The sequence below is a fragment of the Rhinatrema bivittatum genome, chromosome 7, assembly GCF_901001135.1.
Source record: "Rhinatrema bivittatum chromosome 7, aRhiBiv1.1, whole genome shotgun sequence".
NCBI classification, from domain to species: domain Eukaryota; kingdom Metazoa; phylum Chordata; class Amphibia; order Gymnophiona; family Rhinatrematidae; genus Rhinatrema; species Rhinatrema bivittatum.
Window position 1 is genome coordinate 237,328,995 of NC_042621.1, and position 19,192 is coordinate 237,348,186.

General features: G+C 40.3%; 1 protein-coding gene across 1 annotated transcript in view; it reads left to right on the forward strand.

Moving 5' to 3' along the window:
* STK32C (serine/threonine kinase 32C) overlaps window positions 1-19,192 on the forward strand; it is a 695,653-nt gene that overhangs the window by 327,366 nt on the left and 349,095 nt on the right. The window contains exon 2 of the mRNA XM_029609989.1: window positions 6,512-6,567. Within this exon, the coding sequence (XP_029465849.1) occupies window positions 6,512-6,567 (56 nt within the window). The remainder of the gene's footprint in view (window positions 1-6,511; window positions 6,568-19,192) is intronic.

The window sequence follows — 19,192 nt, forward strand, 5'->3', positions numbered from 1 at the left end:
CGTTATGACCCCTCCATCCCCAGACTGACAATGTTTCTGTGCCTCCTTAGCAGGACATTATCACAAAGCTTTGCTGAAATCTTATGGTGGGTGAGATCATACCATGTACCAAATCCTAATCGACACACTGTATAGTGTGAGGCGATGATCATGCAATCAATACCTTAATGCATTTTAATACACAGTTCCAAACTAATGATGAAAGGTACTGTATAAAAGTACCTGGGACACCAAGATCATATCTGATCAGTGTATAGGATTTCTTTTCTGTAGATACACCAGTTTCTCTAGAGAGAAATTTGAATAAGAAGCTCATGATTTGTCCTTGCTATAACTGATTTCTTGACATAATTGAATACAATATTTTACAGTTATTTTACTCATTGTCTACCCACTGAACATTGCCTGAACATAGGGACTAAACACTAGTTAGTGCACCAATGTATTTAGTGCACCAGTTAGTGGCAGTGCTATAGCTTCCGAGAGATTTATTTTCCATAGTATTTTTTAATGCTTCCATCTTAAGAAGTCACATTTCCCTATGATTTAAAATGCTAATTTAATTTTCCATAAAATACGTTCGCTGCTGATTTTTATTTTTGTCTTATGCTAAACATCTCCACATTAATGTTCATGCACAAGTAGTTCATCAATGTTACCACCTTTAAAAGTATTTGAAAATTAGTTAATTAAGGAAACTGAAGGTGCATTAATGAAGAAAAATGGAATGAATTATATCAATGTCTCAAGGAATTTAGTATAAAATCATTCGCAGGAAGTAAAAGGTGAAATAGCTTAGAATGTATTTATTTTTCCTAGCAGAGTGAAATTTAGGTATGGTACAAAGGAGAAGTTATAATCAGAGGACTGAAAGTGCAGAGAAGGGCGACCAAAATGATAAGGGGCATGGAACGGCTCTCCTATGAGGAAAGGCTAAAGAAGTTAAGGCTGTTCATCTTGGAGAAGAGACGGCTGAACTAGGATATTATAGAGATCTACAAAATCATGAAAGGACTTGAATGGGTAAATGTGAAATGGTTATTTACCCTTTCAGATAATACAAGGACTAGGGGGCATTCCATAAAGTTAGCAAGAAGCACATTTAAAACAAATTGGAGCAAATTCTTTTTCACTCAGTGCTCATAGTTAAGCTCTGGAATTCATTGCCAGAGGATGTGGTTATGGCTGTTAGTGTAACTGGGTTTTAAAAGGTTTGGATAAGTTCCTAGAGGAAAAAAAACATAAACTGCTATTAATTAATAAGCAATAAAAGCTTGAGATCTATTTAATGTTTGGGTACTTGCCAGGCACTTGTGACTTGGATTTAGGGTTGCCAACTGGTTCCAGATTTTCAGGACAGGTTGATCCAGGTTGCTTTTGTTAGGGAATGCAATAGGGAAATCAGAATACATCCCAGCATGCAATAGGGTAAAACCTGGACTGGATCACCCTGTCCTGAAAATCTGGAGCCAGTTGGCAAGCCTACTTGGATTGGCCACTGTTGGAAACAGGCTGCTGGGCTTGATGGACCCTTGGTCTGACCCAGTATGGCATGTTCTTATGTTCTTATGTAATAAGGTATGCTAAGCTGTGCGCACATGCCACCGTGTGGTTCTGTGCTCATTTTTGTGAGTAGAACTGTCCTTCTGGTGTAGTGAGGAGTTTTGTGCACAGACCTTAGCGCTTCTCCAAGCAAATCCCATGTTAATCAGAGTATTAGCTATTTCTCCCCACTGCGGAGAGGTGTATAGGCCTTACTCATGTTTTCTTTATGATGGAAATTTAAATCCTGGTCAGAGGTGGAGTAAAGTTTCTGGGCCTAGTATAAGTCTATGGGACTGAATCTGAGGTTGGTGGTGTTCGGATCCTGTACTCAGCATTTACACATATAAAACAAGACAGGATCAGTTTTCATAGGGTTCAGGCTCCTAACATTTTGAGTCTGGTTCCTAATTTGGCCCTTTTGAAAATGTATTAGGGTTGAGTCCACAAATTTTGGGTCCTAAGTTGGTGGCGACAAGGGTAGCACTGATTTTCAGAACTAGGCACCTAATGTGGGGTCCCATTTAATAAGCATTTTTCCCATAGATGCAAAATGGGAGAAACCTTTTAGTAAATGACCCCCTTCAGGGTCCTAAATGAATATCAGACCTACATTTAGGGGCCTACATAAATTTAGGCTCCTAAATTTATCTGTGTTTTCAGCTGAAAATGTAGAATCCTACATGCAGCTGAAAATAGATCCTTAATGTAGACAACTAATTTAGGGGCTTAAATTTAGGGTGTCTATTTTTTTTTAATATCGGCCTCAATGTGTTTTGTGCACACAGTTTTTATGAGACAGTTTGTGTTCCTAATTCGTTGTCAAGTACATTTAAAAGCCCTATGTGCATGAATTACGGGGGTTACGTGCCGAAGTGCCGGGTCTATGAAAAGGGGCAGGGTCTGTCAGGGCGGTGGTGGGCCTGGCCAGTGCCATTAGACACTGCCCCGGGGAAGTGCGTGCCGGCCAGCTGCCAGCACGTGTGGTTTACTTCTGCTCCCAAGGAGCAGCAAGTATAAAATTTTAAAAAAAACTGGGGCTAGGTAGGGTTAGGGGTCGGGGAGGAGAGGGAAAGACGGATGAAGGTTAGGGTTAGGGAAGCTCCCTCCCAGGTCACTCCTTAATTGGAGCGGACTGGAAGGAAACTGCGGAAAAAGGGCGATCGTGTCACCGCGCTTAAATTGAAAATCTCCCCTGCGCGCATGTGCAAGCGGACATCAGGTCTTAAAATTGAGCCCTGTGTGAGCACAACTTTTAGAAATATATATCTTGTGCTTTTAGAAAATATATATCTTTTAGAAATACATATCTTGTGCTCCTACCTCATATTTTATGTTCACAACTTGTAGGTGTACAACTTATACTGTAATGTGAGCTAGGAGCATAACATGAGTTAGGTGTACAGTTTTTATGCTCAGAATTCATACCGTGCTCCTAGCTCATGTTTTGTGAGCACAACCTTTGATGGTAACTTTAAAACGAGCTTGCGCGCGCCCGTATGCGCATATATGTGGGTTCGAGTGCACATGTGCTAGCATTTTGTAACATTTATGCAAGTGTGCACACATTTTATAAAATTCACCCCAGTGCACACGTGTGCTCCTAATTTTAAGTACTTGTACAAGCATCCGCTAATTGCATATTTTCTTTAGGATTTGTCCACATGTACATGTGCAAGTGAGGTAATTTTGTAACATATGTGCATGCAGGAAATAACCAGTTTTACAAATTAGTCCAGCAGTTTGCCCAGTTGATCCCTAGATCATCAAAACACCCTGGTTATTCAACCTGCTCTCCTCCCTGTTTACCCAGACCCTTCACCCAATCAATAATTGGCTATAAAGAGTATTATTGTGACATACACCTGATAAACAGCAGAAGTAAATGGGTGTAGATAACACCGTATGCGCACCGCTTGTACTGGTTTTAAAATCAGAAGTTATATGTGTAAATGTTAACCCTGCCCCTTTAAGCATGCAGATTTATTTGCGCACAAATACTTGTGCGCGTAAGTGCAAGGTTTGTAAAATAGGTCAGACATGCATGTGATAGAATCACGCGCATCTGCACTTTTTGGTGCACACATCTCTTAAAATTCACTTTTTTGTTAACAGAAATCAGGTTTATACTCTTAAATCAAGTTTTATGTGCATTAACCATGGGTTATGCATGCAAAGCATTGTACACTTAAATTTTTGTGTGCACAGAAAACACTATGGGGCATATCTTAAAACCTGCGCGTGGGCGTAGATTTGTTCGCGCAACCCGGCACAAACAAATCTAAGCACGATTTTATAACATGTGCATGCAGCCGCGTGCATGTTATAAAATCCAGGGTTGGCGCGCGCAATGGGGTGCACACTTGTGCAACTTGCATGCGCCGAGCCGCGCAGCCTTTCTCCATTCCCTCCGCCTCCCCCCTATCTAACCCTCCCCCCAGCCCTACCTAAATCCCCCCCTACCTTTTGTTGTCAAAGTTATGCCTGCTGGCACGCAAACCTCCGGCTCAGCCGCTTTGCCGGAGGACTCGGGAACGCCCCTGGCCCTGCCCCCGGACCACACATTTTTGAAAGCCCTGGGACATACGTGCGTCCCGGGGCTTGTGCGCACCGCCAAGCCTATGAAAAATAGGCTTGGCACACGCAGGGGTAGGTTTTCGGCGTATATTACGCGCGTAACCCTTTGAAAATCTACCCCATTTGTGTGCACAAAATATGTTTTCTATGTAGAAAATGTTTTATTTGCAAAAATCTTATTTTATGCATGCTAAACATGTCTTCTATGCACATTTTCAAGTTAGCGTGCTTTGCAAACTCATGATTCATTAGCTTTAACAAATTAGGGGTTGAATATTTTATGTATTTATTTATTTGTTTTAAATATTTATATATCACATATTAAAATTCCTATACAGTTTAACAAAAACAATAATATTTTGTGCATGCATTAAGAAATTGTTTGCTGAAGTTTTAACGCATGTCTTATTACATTGACCCCACAGTAACAGTCATAGATCCAATACACACCGGTAATGTTTAGAGAGCTAATTTTGTGTTTTTAAAATCTTAGAAAAACACATATCACTTAATGCTTCTACTATAGGTTTACTATTATTGTGTAGAGAAGCTCTGTATGTCAGAAATCTTATAGTTTACTAATGTTATAAGTAGGGTTGCCAACTGGCTCCAAATTTTCAGGACACGTTGATCCAGTCCTGGTTTTACTCCATTGCATGCAGGGATTTGAAGCCTTGCTTTTCTAAGAAACTGCAATAGGGAAATCAGAACTACAATTCCCTGCATGCAATGGGGTATATAACCTGTCCTGAAAATCTGGAGCTAGTTGTAACCCTAGTGATAGTTAATTTGGTCTTATGCAACATAGAACCCCTCTATTGTAGCTGGTCAATATATAGTTATAAAAAAGGCACAGATACCAAGTGTGTCATTGAAAGCAGAACGGATGACTTGATGTTCAGTTGAGCTCATTATAATTGGCCTTGCCAAACATATAATACTGGATATAATGCCTGCAGCAATGTGCACCCAGGGTTGGGCTTACCTTAACGCTTCAATAGGTATTTTCTTCAATACAGTCTTGACACATGCACATAAACATGCCATTCAACACTCAGAAGGTTTTATTCTTCAGTTTGCAAAGTGGAATGAAACATTTTAAACGTTTAAGAATGTTATTATTTATTGCATTTATACTCTCATGCCTTAATTGACTTTTACCATAGAAATTTACCCGAACACCAGTGGTTTTAGGTATACATCTAGCTTGCTTCTCTGAATGTATATTTGTCTGTTTAGTATAGACTATAGAGATAGCTCACCTAGTTACAGCATTTTCCTATGAGATATCTATGATTTTCAGCCTTATAAAATATGTACCTTTGTTAAGTGGGCAATAATAATCTACTGGCTGAAACCCACAAAAAATATGTGGTAAAATGAATATTGTTGTTGGCTGATCCAGGTTCTTTCATTTTCTTCCTTCCACCTCACTAGTTTGTCTTTCTTCCTCCTCCCTCCCATCCCCATCTCTCTGTCTCTCTCGTCATCCCATTCATACCAATCTCTCTCTTTCTTTTTCCCCCACTAGTCTATTTCTTCTTTCTTTCTGCTCCCATCAGTCTTCCCCCTCCCCAGTTTCTCTGTCTCCTCCACCAGTCTCACTCCTTCTCCAGGCTCTCTCTTTTCACCCATTTCCCTTTCTCTCTCCCACCCATTCCCACCACTCTTTTCCCCTCCTCCCCAGCTGAGACCATCACCACCAGTCACTCTTTGCTGTTGGCCCTGGTTTGGGGTGTTTCAGCATCAGTCAATGTTCCCATCTATCTGTGTGGTGCGAGCCTGTATACCGTTGTTTTTCTTCTCTTCCCTAATCTATTTTTCTCCTTCTACCAGCCTTTCTCCTCCTCTCCCTCATAGTCTCTACCTCCCCCCACCAACTTGTCTCTCTCGCGCTCTCTCTCTCTGTCTTTCCCAGTCTGTCCACACCACTCTCTTTGCCTCTTCCTTGTTCACCAGACTGTTTCTGCCACTGGTCCTGGTTCAAGGCATTCCTGCATCAGTCATTGTTCCTCACAGGCTGAGTGTGCACTCATGCACATAAACATGCCATTCAACACTCAGAAGGTTTTATTCTTCAGTTTGTAAAGTGGAATGAAACATTTTAAATGTTTAAGAATGTTATTATTTATTGCATTTACACTCTCATGCCTTAATTGACCAAATGCCACATGAACATGTGCATTTCCCAGATTGACAAACACTGCATATTATATAGGATTGCATCCATAAAATATTTTAGACAAAAGTATTAACAAGTGCAGTAATATTATATTTATATATCTTGTATTACTTTATAAATAAAGATTTATTCTGTGAATATTTATTTTGCCTATAGAAAATACTATGCATTACAATTTTCCACTACTAAAAATCTTATCTTTCTTTATAGTGAACTTGGATCATTTCCAGATACTTCGAGCAATTGGTAAAGGAAGCTTTGGAAAGGTAATGCAGTTTGATCATTCTTTCAATTCAGACGCTCTATAATCAACCAATCATTGCATTTCAGCTCTTTGTTGTTTATGATTGTATGTATCTTCCATTTGTGTTGTGATAGATGGTGATCAAAGTATTGAAAAAAATGAGGTAACTGTGCAAAGAAAACATTTGGATGGACTCGCGTAATGATTATCAGTAAAAATATCTTTATTCTCCTACCAGGAGTTGCGTAGAATTTGTAGAAGGTCATAACTTCTGGTAGAACTTTGACTGTGATGCTGGAATCTGCTTATGAAGAGATCTCACAATATCACCTGCTGTTAAAGGCTTCTCTAAAGCTAACCATTCTTCAGATAGTTTAACCCTCTGTCCATGGATGAAGATAATTTAGAATACTTCAAACTATTCCATGGGCCAAATTTAAGGATTTTGCATGTGCTCTGCAAACAGTTAACTAGGAATAAATGCAGGAATAATGATTTCAATTATTTATACATTTGTGGGAAATCTCAATTTTTAAGCAAGGAAACAATTCCACCAATTCCATGCAAGTCTAGGAGGTTGATTTCAAAAGAATCTACACACAAAAATGGGCTTTTGAAAATTGCTACATATACACGGGTAATGCCTTAGAAAATTCACCCCATAGAGCTGAATTGTCAAAAGGTTTTGCGTGCATAAATGCATTTTACAGACGTAAATGGGCTTTTGAAAATTGCTACAATATATGCTACTTTGATGTGTGTAACTCGTTTGAAAATTACCTCCATATTGTATTATAACTACAGTATTTTTCGCTCCATAAGACGCACCTGACCATAAGACGCACCTAGGATTCAGAGGGGGAAAATTAAAAAAAAAATTTTGTGCTAAACCGGCTCTATTCCTGGGCGTCTGTGCATCTTATGGAACAAATTAGGGGAGTGCATAACTTTTTTTTTTCTCCCCATTTTGTTTTCGGGTCTGGGGAAGGCCATTTCGGTCCATTCCCCAGATCAGAAAACTTTTCTTTCTCTGGGAACCCCCTCCCCCCAAAAAAAACATCCCAACCCTTTAAATTAATTAATAACCCCCCACCCTCCTGCCTCCAAGACCTGCCAACTTAATTTACTACAACCCTCCACCCTCCTGACCCCCCCAAGACCTGCCAAAAGTCCCTGGTGGTCCAGCGGGGATCCAGGAGCGGTCCGGGAGCGATCTCCTGGGCTTGGGCCGTCGGCTGCCAGTAATCAAAATGGCGCCGACGGCCCTTTGCCCTTACTATGACACTGGGACTGACCAATGGCAGCGGTAGCCCCTGTGACATAGTAAGGGCAAAGGGCCGTCGGCGCCGTTTTGATTACTGGCAGCCGATGGCTCAAGCCCAGGAGATTGCTCCCGGACCGCTCCTGGACTCCCGCTGGACCACCAGGGACTTTTGGCAGGTCTTGGGGGGGTCAGGAGGGTGGGGGGTTGTAGTAAATTAAGTTGGCAGGTCATGGGGGAGTCAGGAGGGTGGGGGGGTTTGTTAGATTTTTAGTTTTTTTTTTATATTCGCTCCATAAGACGCACATATATTTTCCCCCCACTTTTGGGGGAAAAAAAGTGCATCTTATGGAGTGAAAAATACGGTATTTCAGTGAAGTTCTGTGAGCTCTTCTAAAGTACTATGACTCTGAAGAAATGGATTATTTTTGTGCAAATCTGCAAGTTTTGTGGGATTTTTGTGAAACTCAAACTTGAAAGGATTTGTTCTTGTTGGTCCTGGTTTGACGGATTCTCCAAATGTCTCAGGCATCACCCTGTTCTGGCACATGTGAGAAAAGGAAAAATGGATTTTATGGTTGAGAAACTTAAAGCAACGTAATATTTCTGCATGCCTGGAATTTGGTTTATTCTCTTAGTTATTTTGTTGCTTGGTTGTAATTTTTTGTTAGAGTTGTATACAGCTAGAATGATTTCATACATTAGGAATATGATGAAAAACCTGTTTTAGTTTTATATATTCTAACATAGTAATGACAGCAGAAAAAGACCATATGGTCCATCCAGTCTGCCCAGCAAGCTTCTTATGGTAGTAACTGCCGCTCTGAGCAGGTTCCCCCTATGTTTCTGTTAAAGTTAGTAATATTAAAAATTAGAGATGTGAATCAGAACCGGAATCTGATTGGTTCTGGGTCCGGTTCCGATCCAAACCTTAATCTTATGTCTTAATCTTATGTCACAGGGGCCGACCGTCGGCCGACCGTCAGCCAGCCGTCGGCCCCTATGACATAGTGAGGGCAAAGGTAGCACCGGCGCCATTTTGAATATTGGCAATACGGCCCGAGTGCAGGAGATTCCTCCCGGACCCCCGCTGGACTTTTGGCAAGTCTTGTGGGGGTCAGGAGGCCCCCCCAAGCTGGCCAAAAGTCCCTGGGGGTCCAGCGGGGGTCGGGAGCGATCTCCTGCACTCAGGCCGTATTGCCAATATTCAAAATGGTGCCGGCGCTACCTTTGCCCTGTCACATGGTAAGGGCAAAGGGCCATCGGCGCCATTTTTATTAACGCAGCCGATGGCCTGAGAGCGGGAGATCGCTCCCCGCGCTCCTGCTGGACCACCAGGTAATTTTAAAAAGTTTTTTTTTGGGGGGGGGGGGAGGCTAAGGGGGTCATTTTAAAGGGTCGGGTGGGGTTTTTTTTATCGGGCCATCGGCACCATTTATATTAGTGGCAGCCAAAATGGCGCCGATGGCCCGAGAGCGGGAGATCGCGCCGGGACCCCCCCACTGGACCACCAGGTAATTTAAAACATTTTGGGGGGTTCGGGAGGGTGGGGGATTTGTTTTAAAGGGTCGGGGTGGGTTTAGGGGTTGTTTTGGTATGCCGGTTTTCCCGCCCTCCCCCTCCCTCCTCCCCCTCCCCGATTTACGATTTTTCATGATAAATCGGGGGAATTTCTATTGTATCACGACTCTAACGATTTTTGACGATTTAAAAAATATCTGATGATTTTTTTAAATCGTCAAAAAACGATTCACATCCCTATTAAAAATCAAAACCAAGCAACTGTCAAACCCATAACAAAATTACTGCTAGGAACATTTTTGCAGAGTGTGTAGCCTTCCTGATAATTCATACAGTGCTGCTGTTTGAACGTGCTTTGCTTTTGGACTTGTCCATAGAAGCAGTTCTGTGCTTTTTCTCTTATGTCTGCATATCAGTACCGTGGACCTTAAAAATCAGGGCCCAGCATTGGTTGCCATCTGAATCCAATTCCACTTTCTTCCCCCCTCGCTGTCGAAGTGGAGAGCAAAGTTGCAGTTGCATCAAAATCATGGCAGCTAATTGGTTAAGGGTAGTAATCCTCATGCCTTCTTTTAGGGGTAGCAGCTGCTGCTTCGTGCTGGTTACCCCAGTGCACCCTTTTCATAATTTCCAACTCTAGCCTTTAGAGATCCACAGTGTTTATCCCATGCCTTTTTGAATTCGTTTTCTGTTTTACTCTTCACCACTTCTTCTGGAAGGGCATTCCAGGCATCCACCACCGTCTCCGTAAAGAAATATTTCCTGACGCTGGATCTCAGTCATCCCTCTTGGCCCCTAGTTCTACTGTTTGTTTTCCTCCAGAAAAGGTTCAAGGAACATGCATCATTAAAACCCATTCAGGTATCCGAAGGTCTGCATCATATCTCCCCTGCACCTCTCTTCCAGGGTATATATATATTCAGATCCTTCAGCCTCTCATAAGTCTTCTGATACAGACCCCCACAGCATTTTGGTTGTCCTTCTCTGGCCTGCCTCTGTCCTTTTTGAGATGTGGTCTCCAGAACTGAATACAGTATTCCAGGTGAGGCCTCACCAAGGACCTTACAAGGCATTATCACCTCTTTTTTTTTTTTTTTTACTGGTTATTCCTCTTTCTATGCAGCTCAGCATTCTTCTGGCATTAGCCATTACCTTGTACATTGCTTTGCCACCTTCAGATCATCAGACATTATTACCCCAAGGTTCCTCTCCCAGTCCGTGCATATTAGTCTTTCTCCCAATCACATACAGCGCTTTTGGATTAAAAGAGTTTGTATGTGATGGGGGGTGGGGGGGGTGTGAATATATTTATTTGGATTTAAATACTTTTTAAAATCTATTTTCATATTATCTTTCGGACTCCATGCTTCTGGGGTATTGGAATGAACACATACAGTATATGACAAATGAACATTCTCTTGTTTTGATTATGTTGCTGGCAAAAGAACTGCTATTAATTAGTAAGGAATAGTAGCTTGAGATCTCTTTTTGAGTACATGCCAAGTACTTGTGACTGATTGGCCACTGTTGGAAACAGGATGCTGGGCTTGATGGACCCTTGGTCTGACCCAGTATGGCATATCTTATATTCTTATTAGGGATGTGAATTGGTTCCGGAATCGTGTTCGTACTAGAACCGCGGGAAATCTTCATTTCCGTTGGGACCGCTTTTTTTTTCAGCTGTCCCGAGCCAAAAAAACCCCCCAACCCACCCCAACCCTTTAAGCTCATTATTTAGAATCTCCCACCCCTCCTGACCCCCCCCCCAAACCTTTCTAAAGTACTTGGCGGTCCAGCGGGGGTCCTGGGAGTGATCTCCCACTCTCAGGCCATCGGCTGCCAGTAAACAAAATGGTGCCGATGGCCCTTTTCCCTTATCATTTGACAGGGGCTATCGGTGCCATTGGCCGGCCCCTGTCACATGATAGGAGCAATGGATGACCGACGCCATGCTGCAATAGTAGAATCAACTTTCACCAGTACTGATGTCAAGATCACCAGTCTGTAGTTTCTCAGATTACCCCTGGAATCCTTTTTAAAAATGGACATTAGTTTGGGCATCCTCCAATCCTCAGGTAGTTGATTTGAATAAGACGTTAGAGATTACTAGTAATAAGTCTGCAATTTCATTTTTTAGTTCTTTCAGAACTCCGGGGTGTATACCATTCAGACCTGATGTCAATTTTTTGTATTACGTCTTTCTGATTCACTGTGATTTGCTTCACTTCCTCTGAATCATTTCCCTCAAAGAATGTATCTGGTAAATGTAACTCTCTGATACCCTCTTCAGTAAACACTGAAACAAAGAATTCATTTAGTTTTTCTGTTATGGTCTTGTCTTCCCTGAGCATCCTTTTTCCCTTCGATCCTGTAGCAGTTCAACCAAGTCCCTCATAGGTTTCTTGCTTCAAATATAGTTGAAAAAGTTTTTATTGGGGGTTTTTTCCTCTTTGGCAATCTTCTTTTCAAATTCCCTTTTGGCCTGCACTATTAATGCATTTTTCTATTTTCTTTATTTGGATCCATCTTCCAGTTTTTGAAAGATGTCCTTTTTAGCTTTAATAGTCTCTTTCACATCATCATTTAACCATGTTAGCAGTTGCTTGATCATCCTCATACCTTTTCTAATGCATGAAATACATCTTGTCTGGGACCCCAAGATAGAGTTTTTAAATAGCTTCCATGCCTCATGCAAATTTTTAACCTTTTTAACTGCTCCTTTTAGTTTTTTTCTAATTTCCTCATTTTCTCATAGTTTTCTTGTTAAAAGTTAAATGCTAGCACAAGTTTTCCTTAATGGTCTTCCTTTAGTGATTATGTTAAATTTGATTACGTTATGATTGCTATTACCAAAGGTAATGCTTCTTTTTTTCTGCAGTGTTGGTGAAAATTTCATGGGTTTGAAAGTTTTGTTATTCCCAGATATATCAAGTTTAACTTAGTCTAGGTAAAAAAACTTTTTGGTGCTGTAGCCAGATATGGCTACGCTTATAACTGCTCTCTCACGAAAGTATCCTTGTAAATACTTAGTTGTTTTATAAGAATATTCATTATGTTTTTTGGGACTCACATCAGCTCTTTGGATTTTTTTAACAAGCCTCAGGGTGGAAATTAAAATGCATTGTGTTTGAATGAGACTAGCTGTTTGGACTTTGTGTTAAGTCATAAGAATAGAGTACTAATGTCCTTTGTTTGTATGTTGTTTGATTTTATGTTGGCCCTTTGTGATTTCTGGGAAAAGCTCTGCTGTTCTTCCCCTACTTATTCTCTCTACCTTTATATTCTGTTAATGTCACACCCAGTATCTTTTATCTCTACCCTGATTCCCTTCCCACCTTACACCCTCTAATCTGTAATGTCACACTCAGTATTCTACTGTATCTACTTCATATGCATTTTGTTATAAAATTCTAATGTGATTTTTTTTACCCTGGTTCTATGTAAACCGATATGATATGACTTGCGTCATGAATGTCGGTATAGAAAAGAAATAAATAAATACATACATACATACAATAACATATCCCACTAAGTCGCCAATCCTTTCCTCAACTTCCAAAAACCCAACACATTGTCCTTAACCTACTTATGGCATAGCTGTATTACTATCACAAATCTTAGAGCATAATCTAAAGATCATCCTGGTCCATTGTTCTCATCAAATATTTGGGAGCTGCTTAGCCAGTTCCCTACCTAGGAGCAAGCAAGTCAATTCTAAAAGCCTCTTCAATAACCATGCTTTGATCTTTTTGTGAAAGGCTTAAAAGTTCAATTCCAGTCATCTAATAGCTAGTTTTTCGAAAGCACTGGAGCAAAGCACAGAAATGCACACTGGTGGTCATCAGTGTAGCCACTGCCAGCAAAGGGGATTCAAGCAAATCATGTTTCAAAGATCTCAAGATTCTCCCTGGCACACGATGTAACAAGTTAAAAAAATAGAACAGCGTATCTCAAGCTATGCATTTAAAGACTATGGAAAGATTCTTAATATTTCAGCCTAAATTCTTTAGGCAACCAGTGTAATTCTTTCAAGATGACTTATTTCATCATTTATTTTTTTCCCCACTTAAAAGCCTTGCAGAGATGTTCTGCAGAAGCTGCGAACCTTTATTTGTAACTAAAGAAAAATAGTCAACCCAACTTGTAATTAACACATGTAATTGTGGCTAAGTCTTTCTTATCCATCAGCGATCAAATTTGACATATCTGCTTCAGATACTTAAGAGCTATATATCACTGTGGACACCTGATGCTGCGTGGATAATTGGCCATCTAATTTAATCCTTTAGACTGGTTACTACCTCTCTTTGCTATATCTCAATCTTCACAATAAATCGAAATAAAATTAATGGCCTTTTAAGCCTTCTTGCCCATAACATTTCCAACTTTGAAGGCTTACATTTCAATTTATGCACATACAGGGGCGGATTGGCCTATCGGGGGATCGGGCATCCCCCGGTGGGCCGGTTGCTCTAGTCACGTGGTCTGCCGTGAGCGGCCGTGACAGAGCCGCGCTCAGCAGACCATGTGGTATCTCCTGGGCCGGCCTGGGCAGCGAATCCCCGGGCCGCTCGTCATTGGGAATCCGCCCCTGTGCACATATAATCAGTCTGCTACTACTTTTAACCAAAGAGTAAAAAATGTGAGCCCTCCTAATTGATCAGCATAATCTGGATGTTTTCTGCAAATGTAGTACATTCCAATCTAAACCTTGGGAATCAGGCTAGTTAGGGAAGCGGGATACCTGTTAAAAAGAATTGGTAACAACATTGTTGCCTGTGGTCAGGGTCGGATTTCCCATAAGGCCAACCTAGGCCATGGCCGAGGGCACGCGTATATACAGCAGAAATAACAATCAAACATTTACAGATTTTTCAGTATTATTTTGAAAAGGCCATATAAAATGCTGTTTTTTAAATTTACACCCATATACTTTAAATAAATTGAGCGGTCATTTACGTTGCCCATATCTACAGTTTGCGCTGTCTTGCTCAGTCACAGGCAAAAAGCATTTGCTATTTCTCTTTCACACACTCAGTGTAAACCACGTGTTAAAGGAAAATTCCAGATTTGGTATTACAGTAGTGATTCCAAGTGATTCATTACGCTCATATCGCTTGTCTTCTACATATCTACTGATAATAGGTATGTAAAATATATTGTTACTACTTTTATATACTGTTTTGTTAACTCAGGGCTGAAAGCTGTAAGCAGAAAAAGTTGACGGGGGTGTTCGCCAAATTATAAGGGGGCTGCGATTTTTATTACAAAACATGAAACATACACAATTTATGGCTTGTTTATGCAGCATCATTTAATGTGGTGTAATGTAAGTTTGACACAAAATGCAAAACATTTCAATAAAATTCTATAATGTCAGATGAGAATCGATGTAAATCTGCATTTTATGTCAATTTTATTCGCTGTTTTTTGTATCAAATACACCATCTGGGTGAATAATTTGAACTAACCAAAGAAGTAATCATCGTACCTCGTATGGGTATATACAGGCAGACGTCTGCATTTTGCGGGCTGGCCCGACCCAAACCCATGGGCCGGGTCGGGTTCAAAATATTTCAACATGGGTCGGGCCAGACAGAAGAACTTCCATGGGGCGATGCGGTCCTGCGGGTTGAACATTTTTTTACTGGTTTTGGTCTGTTTTATTTTGCTTCTGGGTTCACTCATCGCAAGTTTAAAAATGTTTCAAAAATAAACCATTACATATGAAATTGAAAATTATAAATCAACTTTTGAGGGGGAGGGGGTGCTTTGGCCTAGGGCTTAGAGATGTGTAAATCCGGCCCTGCCTGTGGTACTCCACACTCAAGCTGTCTGACTGTATAGTAGAGATGTGAATCGGTTCCGGAATTGTTTCTGGAATCGTGTTCATAGAACCGCGGGAAATCTTCATTTCTCGTGGTTCTAATCGCTTTTTTTTTCGGCCTTCCCGAGCCTAAAAAAAACCAAACTCCACCCCGACCCTTTAAATCGAATTATTTAGAATCCCCTACCCTCCCAACCCCCCAAAACTTTTCTAAAGTACCTGGTGGTCCAGCGGGGGTCCCGGGAGCGATCTCCCGCTCTTGGGCTGTCGGCTGCCAGTAAACAAAATGGCGCCAATGGCCCTTTGTCCTTACCATGTGACAGGGCCTATCGGTACCATTGGCCAGCCCCTGTCACATGGTAGGAGCAGTGGACGACCGGCACCATCTTTAAAAATGGCGATATTTTCATCCGTCAGAAAAACAATTCAGTAGAACATCAACACACAGCACTTAACTCAATATGTGCGGATTTTATTATTTTATCTCACTGCTAACTTACGAGAAAATATACAGTACATAAGAACTATACTTGCAAATTTGAATGATACAAGGATAAAAGGACAAGATTTATCACATTCCATCAAATAGTATTTATAATGAAAATATGTAACCAGAACTTAATGGCACTGGTTTAGAATGTATGACCATATACATTTATCAATATTATTTTATGTGCCTTTCTGAAAACCGTTGTGATAGTATTTAACTGAACGACGGTATAGAAAAGATTTTAAATAAAATAAAAAATGATTCACTTCCCTACTGTATAGTGATCCATATCTCACTGCATCCATTGCAGGTTGGACAGAAAGAAAACCAATTCAGGTATTCCACTTATGCCCAGTTCCAACAGGCGATTAACAACTGGCGAACAACGGTATCGAATGCTGTGAAAAGACTGAGCAAAATAAGGAGGGAATCCTCTCCCTTCTGCATGCATACTAATACTGTTGACCACTGTAAGCAGATACATTTCCTTTCTGTGACCTCTTTGAAATCCCAGCTGACATGGTTGAAACCATGATTGCATATAGGATAATATTGAGGGTATTTTCTTAGCTGGTAAAATTTGTATTTCTGTGTTTGATAAATTGGATAGTTTGTTGATAGTTTATATTCTGGTTCCTTGCCCCACCCTCCATTATTATGGTTTTCCATCTAGATGGCTATATTTTCTTTCTTTCATATTATTTTGTAATTATATTTTCTTTTTCAGAGGAGCCTGATGTAGTGTGCATGTTTATTTGTATATATATAAGATATAATCAGCAGAAAGATATATTATTTTGAATAAGTTTGCAGGTACTTTATGGACTGGGTGCTACAACAGCTCTCAGGGGATAATCTAAGCAGTATAAGTCTCTCAAGATCTCAAATGACCTTTCTTCAGCTGGCCACAGTTCTACCTCTGCTTGCTTGCTTGCTTGGCAGCCCAGTCTGTTTCTTTTGTCCGGCTGGCTGACTTCCTGATTTGCAGACCTTTTATCTTCCTCTGTTTCAAGCCTTTTGCTGTAGCATGGAAGTGATCCTAGCCCTCCCTACTTACAGAAGCCCGCTGTTGTGGCTTCTTCCTTTTCTTCCCTTGTAATCTTGTTGCAGTGGATTTTCCCCTGGGGGTCCTTACATTGATCTTCCAAGTCTCAGGATCTGGCAAGGAATATGCACCTGCTATAACTGTAGAATTACATATTTATTAATATCTATCTATAAAAGAATGCATATTTGCAGTGGGTATAAGATTAGTTTTCCATGTACTGCAAAGTGGTGTTGAACATCTGCAAGTACAATAATAATCTCTAAAGAGCAGTTCCATGAAAATCAATATGACTTCCTGCAGCTTTCCCATCCAAATGCCTGTGACTTTCCGTTACCTTTCAGCAGGTTTCAGTGTGTCAGCAGACATATATATATATATATCCTTAGGATCAGATTTTTTTTGTTGTTGTGTAGGATACATAAATAAAGAGGAGGTAGAAACAGCTAGTAGTGGTTTGCTATAGAACAGTCTGACACGTGCCTTGAGTCAATTATCTAATCCATCTTATTTACTTTGATCGGTATTTGAAGACACAGGGGCATAGTTTGAAGACCTGCTGTCACTACATTGAGGTAGTTTATCTCTACCTGTAGAGAACAGAATGTTCTGAGAATCTCCTAAAATGAAAGCTCACATGACAGTTCCTCTTTATAATCTATCTACAGTATGCTTTTTCAGAAAGATTTTTATATGTGTGTATGGTCCTGTTGTTGGAAATCGAGGTACGGTTTTAGAAAGTGTAGTGTTGCATAAAATAATCTCGATCTGCTTTCTAAACCTCTCCTCACTCAATGTTTGCCTCTCTGTTCTGAAACTTTCTTCTAGAATCTCAGTTCACTGTTCTCTCTGTGACCTCCATGCACTAAGCAATCCTTGCATCATATATCTGGCATTTCATGCTTTGCCTAGCTTCCACTCTTCCTTGAATCAAGGACATATCAATCTTCCTAAACTCCTGCTTCTTTAAATTCCTTCAATAACTTTGTGTATTGTCTACTTTTACTCCTTCGACCTGTACAATAATGTGAACACTGATTACACTTCAGAAATAATAAATAATATTGCAAGAAGCAGCTTCAGAAAAAGCTTCTGACTCAAATGATGATGTTGGATGTCTGTTGTTTTTTGTTTTTTTTTTTAGAAGCGGCATGTTCTGAATAGAGATGTGAACAATTTAAAGTCAAACTCGATTTTAGCCTGGTTCAAGTCTGATGGAAATGTTGGAGTCCCGCGGATCCACAGGAGAAATTGTATTGATTTCTCATAGCAGATCTGGAGAAAACCTAGTGAATGTGAAAAATTCAAAGTGAATGTGAAAAATCTGCCTTGGATCTTCACAAAATCCAAGACATACCTGCCGAGCCTCTGATAGCTGATTCAGTTTCACGGAGACTGAAAACAGATTTTCACATCTGCTTTGGCTTCCCTCATGCCCAGAAATGGCTCGACAAGCCAAACTGGCGAACCATTGGTGTTTTTTCTAAGTACAGAGAATAGTTTGATGAAACTATTTTATAGACATGCATCACTAGCCTTGGCATGGCCTGGTAATTCTGAGTTTCAAAACTAAAGGGCGTAAGTTAAGGAGTCAGAGAATTTTAGTGTGGGGGGAAAAAAAAAAGAAAAAGTGTGGGATTTTTGTTTCAGTGAAAACAGAACAAAAAGTGAATGCAAAACAAGTAGGCACATTCTGTGAGCAGCGATAATATAAAACTCGTAAATGATACCCGCACTGAAAATTCATCTGTGCTGCAATTCACTCAGAAACCAGATAGAGCAGCAGGAAAACATATATTTTATAAATATATATATATATACACACACACACACACACACACACACACACACATACATATATTTTGCTCACAGAAGACACAGCTCTTTAAATTTTATCAGCTTGCAGCTGGGGCTGGACAGTAATTAGCAGCTTGTAACGTTGAAAAATAATTGTTCTGTTGATACAGAGATTATCAAAAGGACTAAGGTAGAAGCTCCGCTTGACTTGGAATGTCAGAACTCAAACCTGTAATTTATGTAGTGAATCACAAATGGGCTTTGGCCTAATTGCTTGGATTTAATTTTCAGTCACATTGTTCAACCTTTCAACACCCAAAATGTGGGACAGTAAAACAAAGTCAGTGCGAAAGGGAAGCACCTGCTAAGTAGCAGTTTCTGTTAACAAAGTGTGGGCCACACTGTTATTAGTGTGAGTGGAGTTTTCAGAGAAGCATACTAAAATAAAAGGAACAGTTCATCTAATGAAAGATTGTTAAAATGTGCAGTACAGAATATTCAAGGTATCTATTAAAGCAGCAATGTTCACAAGATTCTTCAAAATATCAACTTGCCAGTTTCTTGGCTCAGATGCTTCTTTGTTTAGTTTTATTTCTAGGTTTCCTTTTCCTTTTTCTCTGAATATGTTTCATGTCTTTTTTTAAATTTCTTTTTAAACTAAGAGGCACCCTATTTGTAAGCATATTCTTCCCTGAGTCTCCTCATC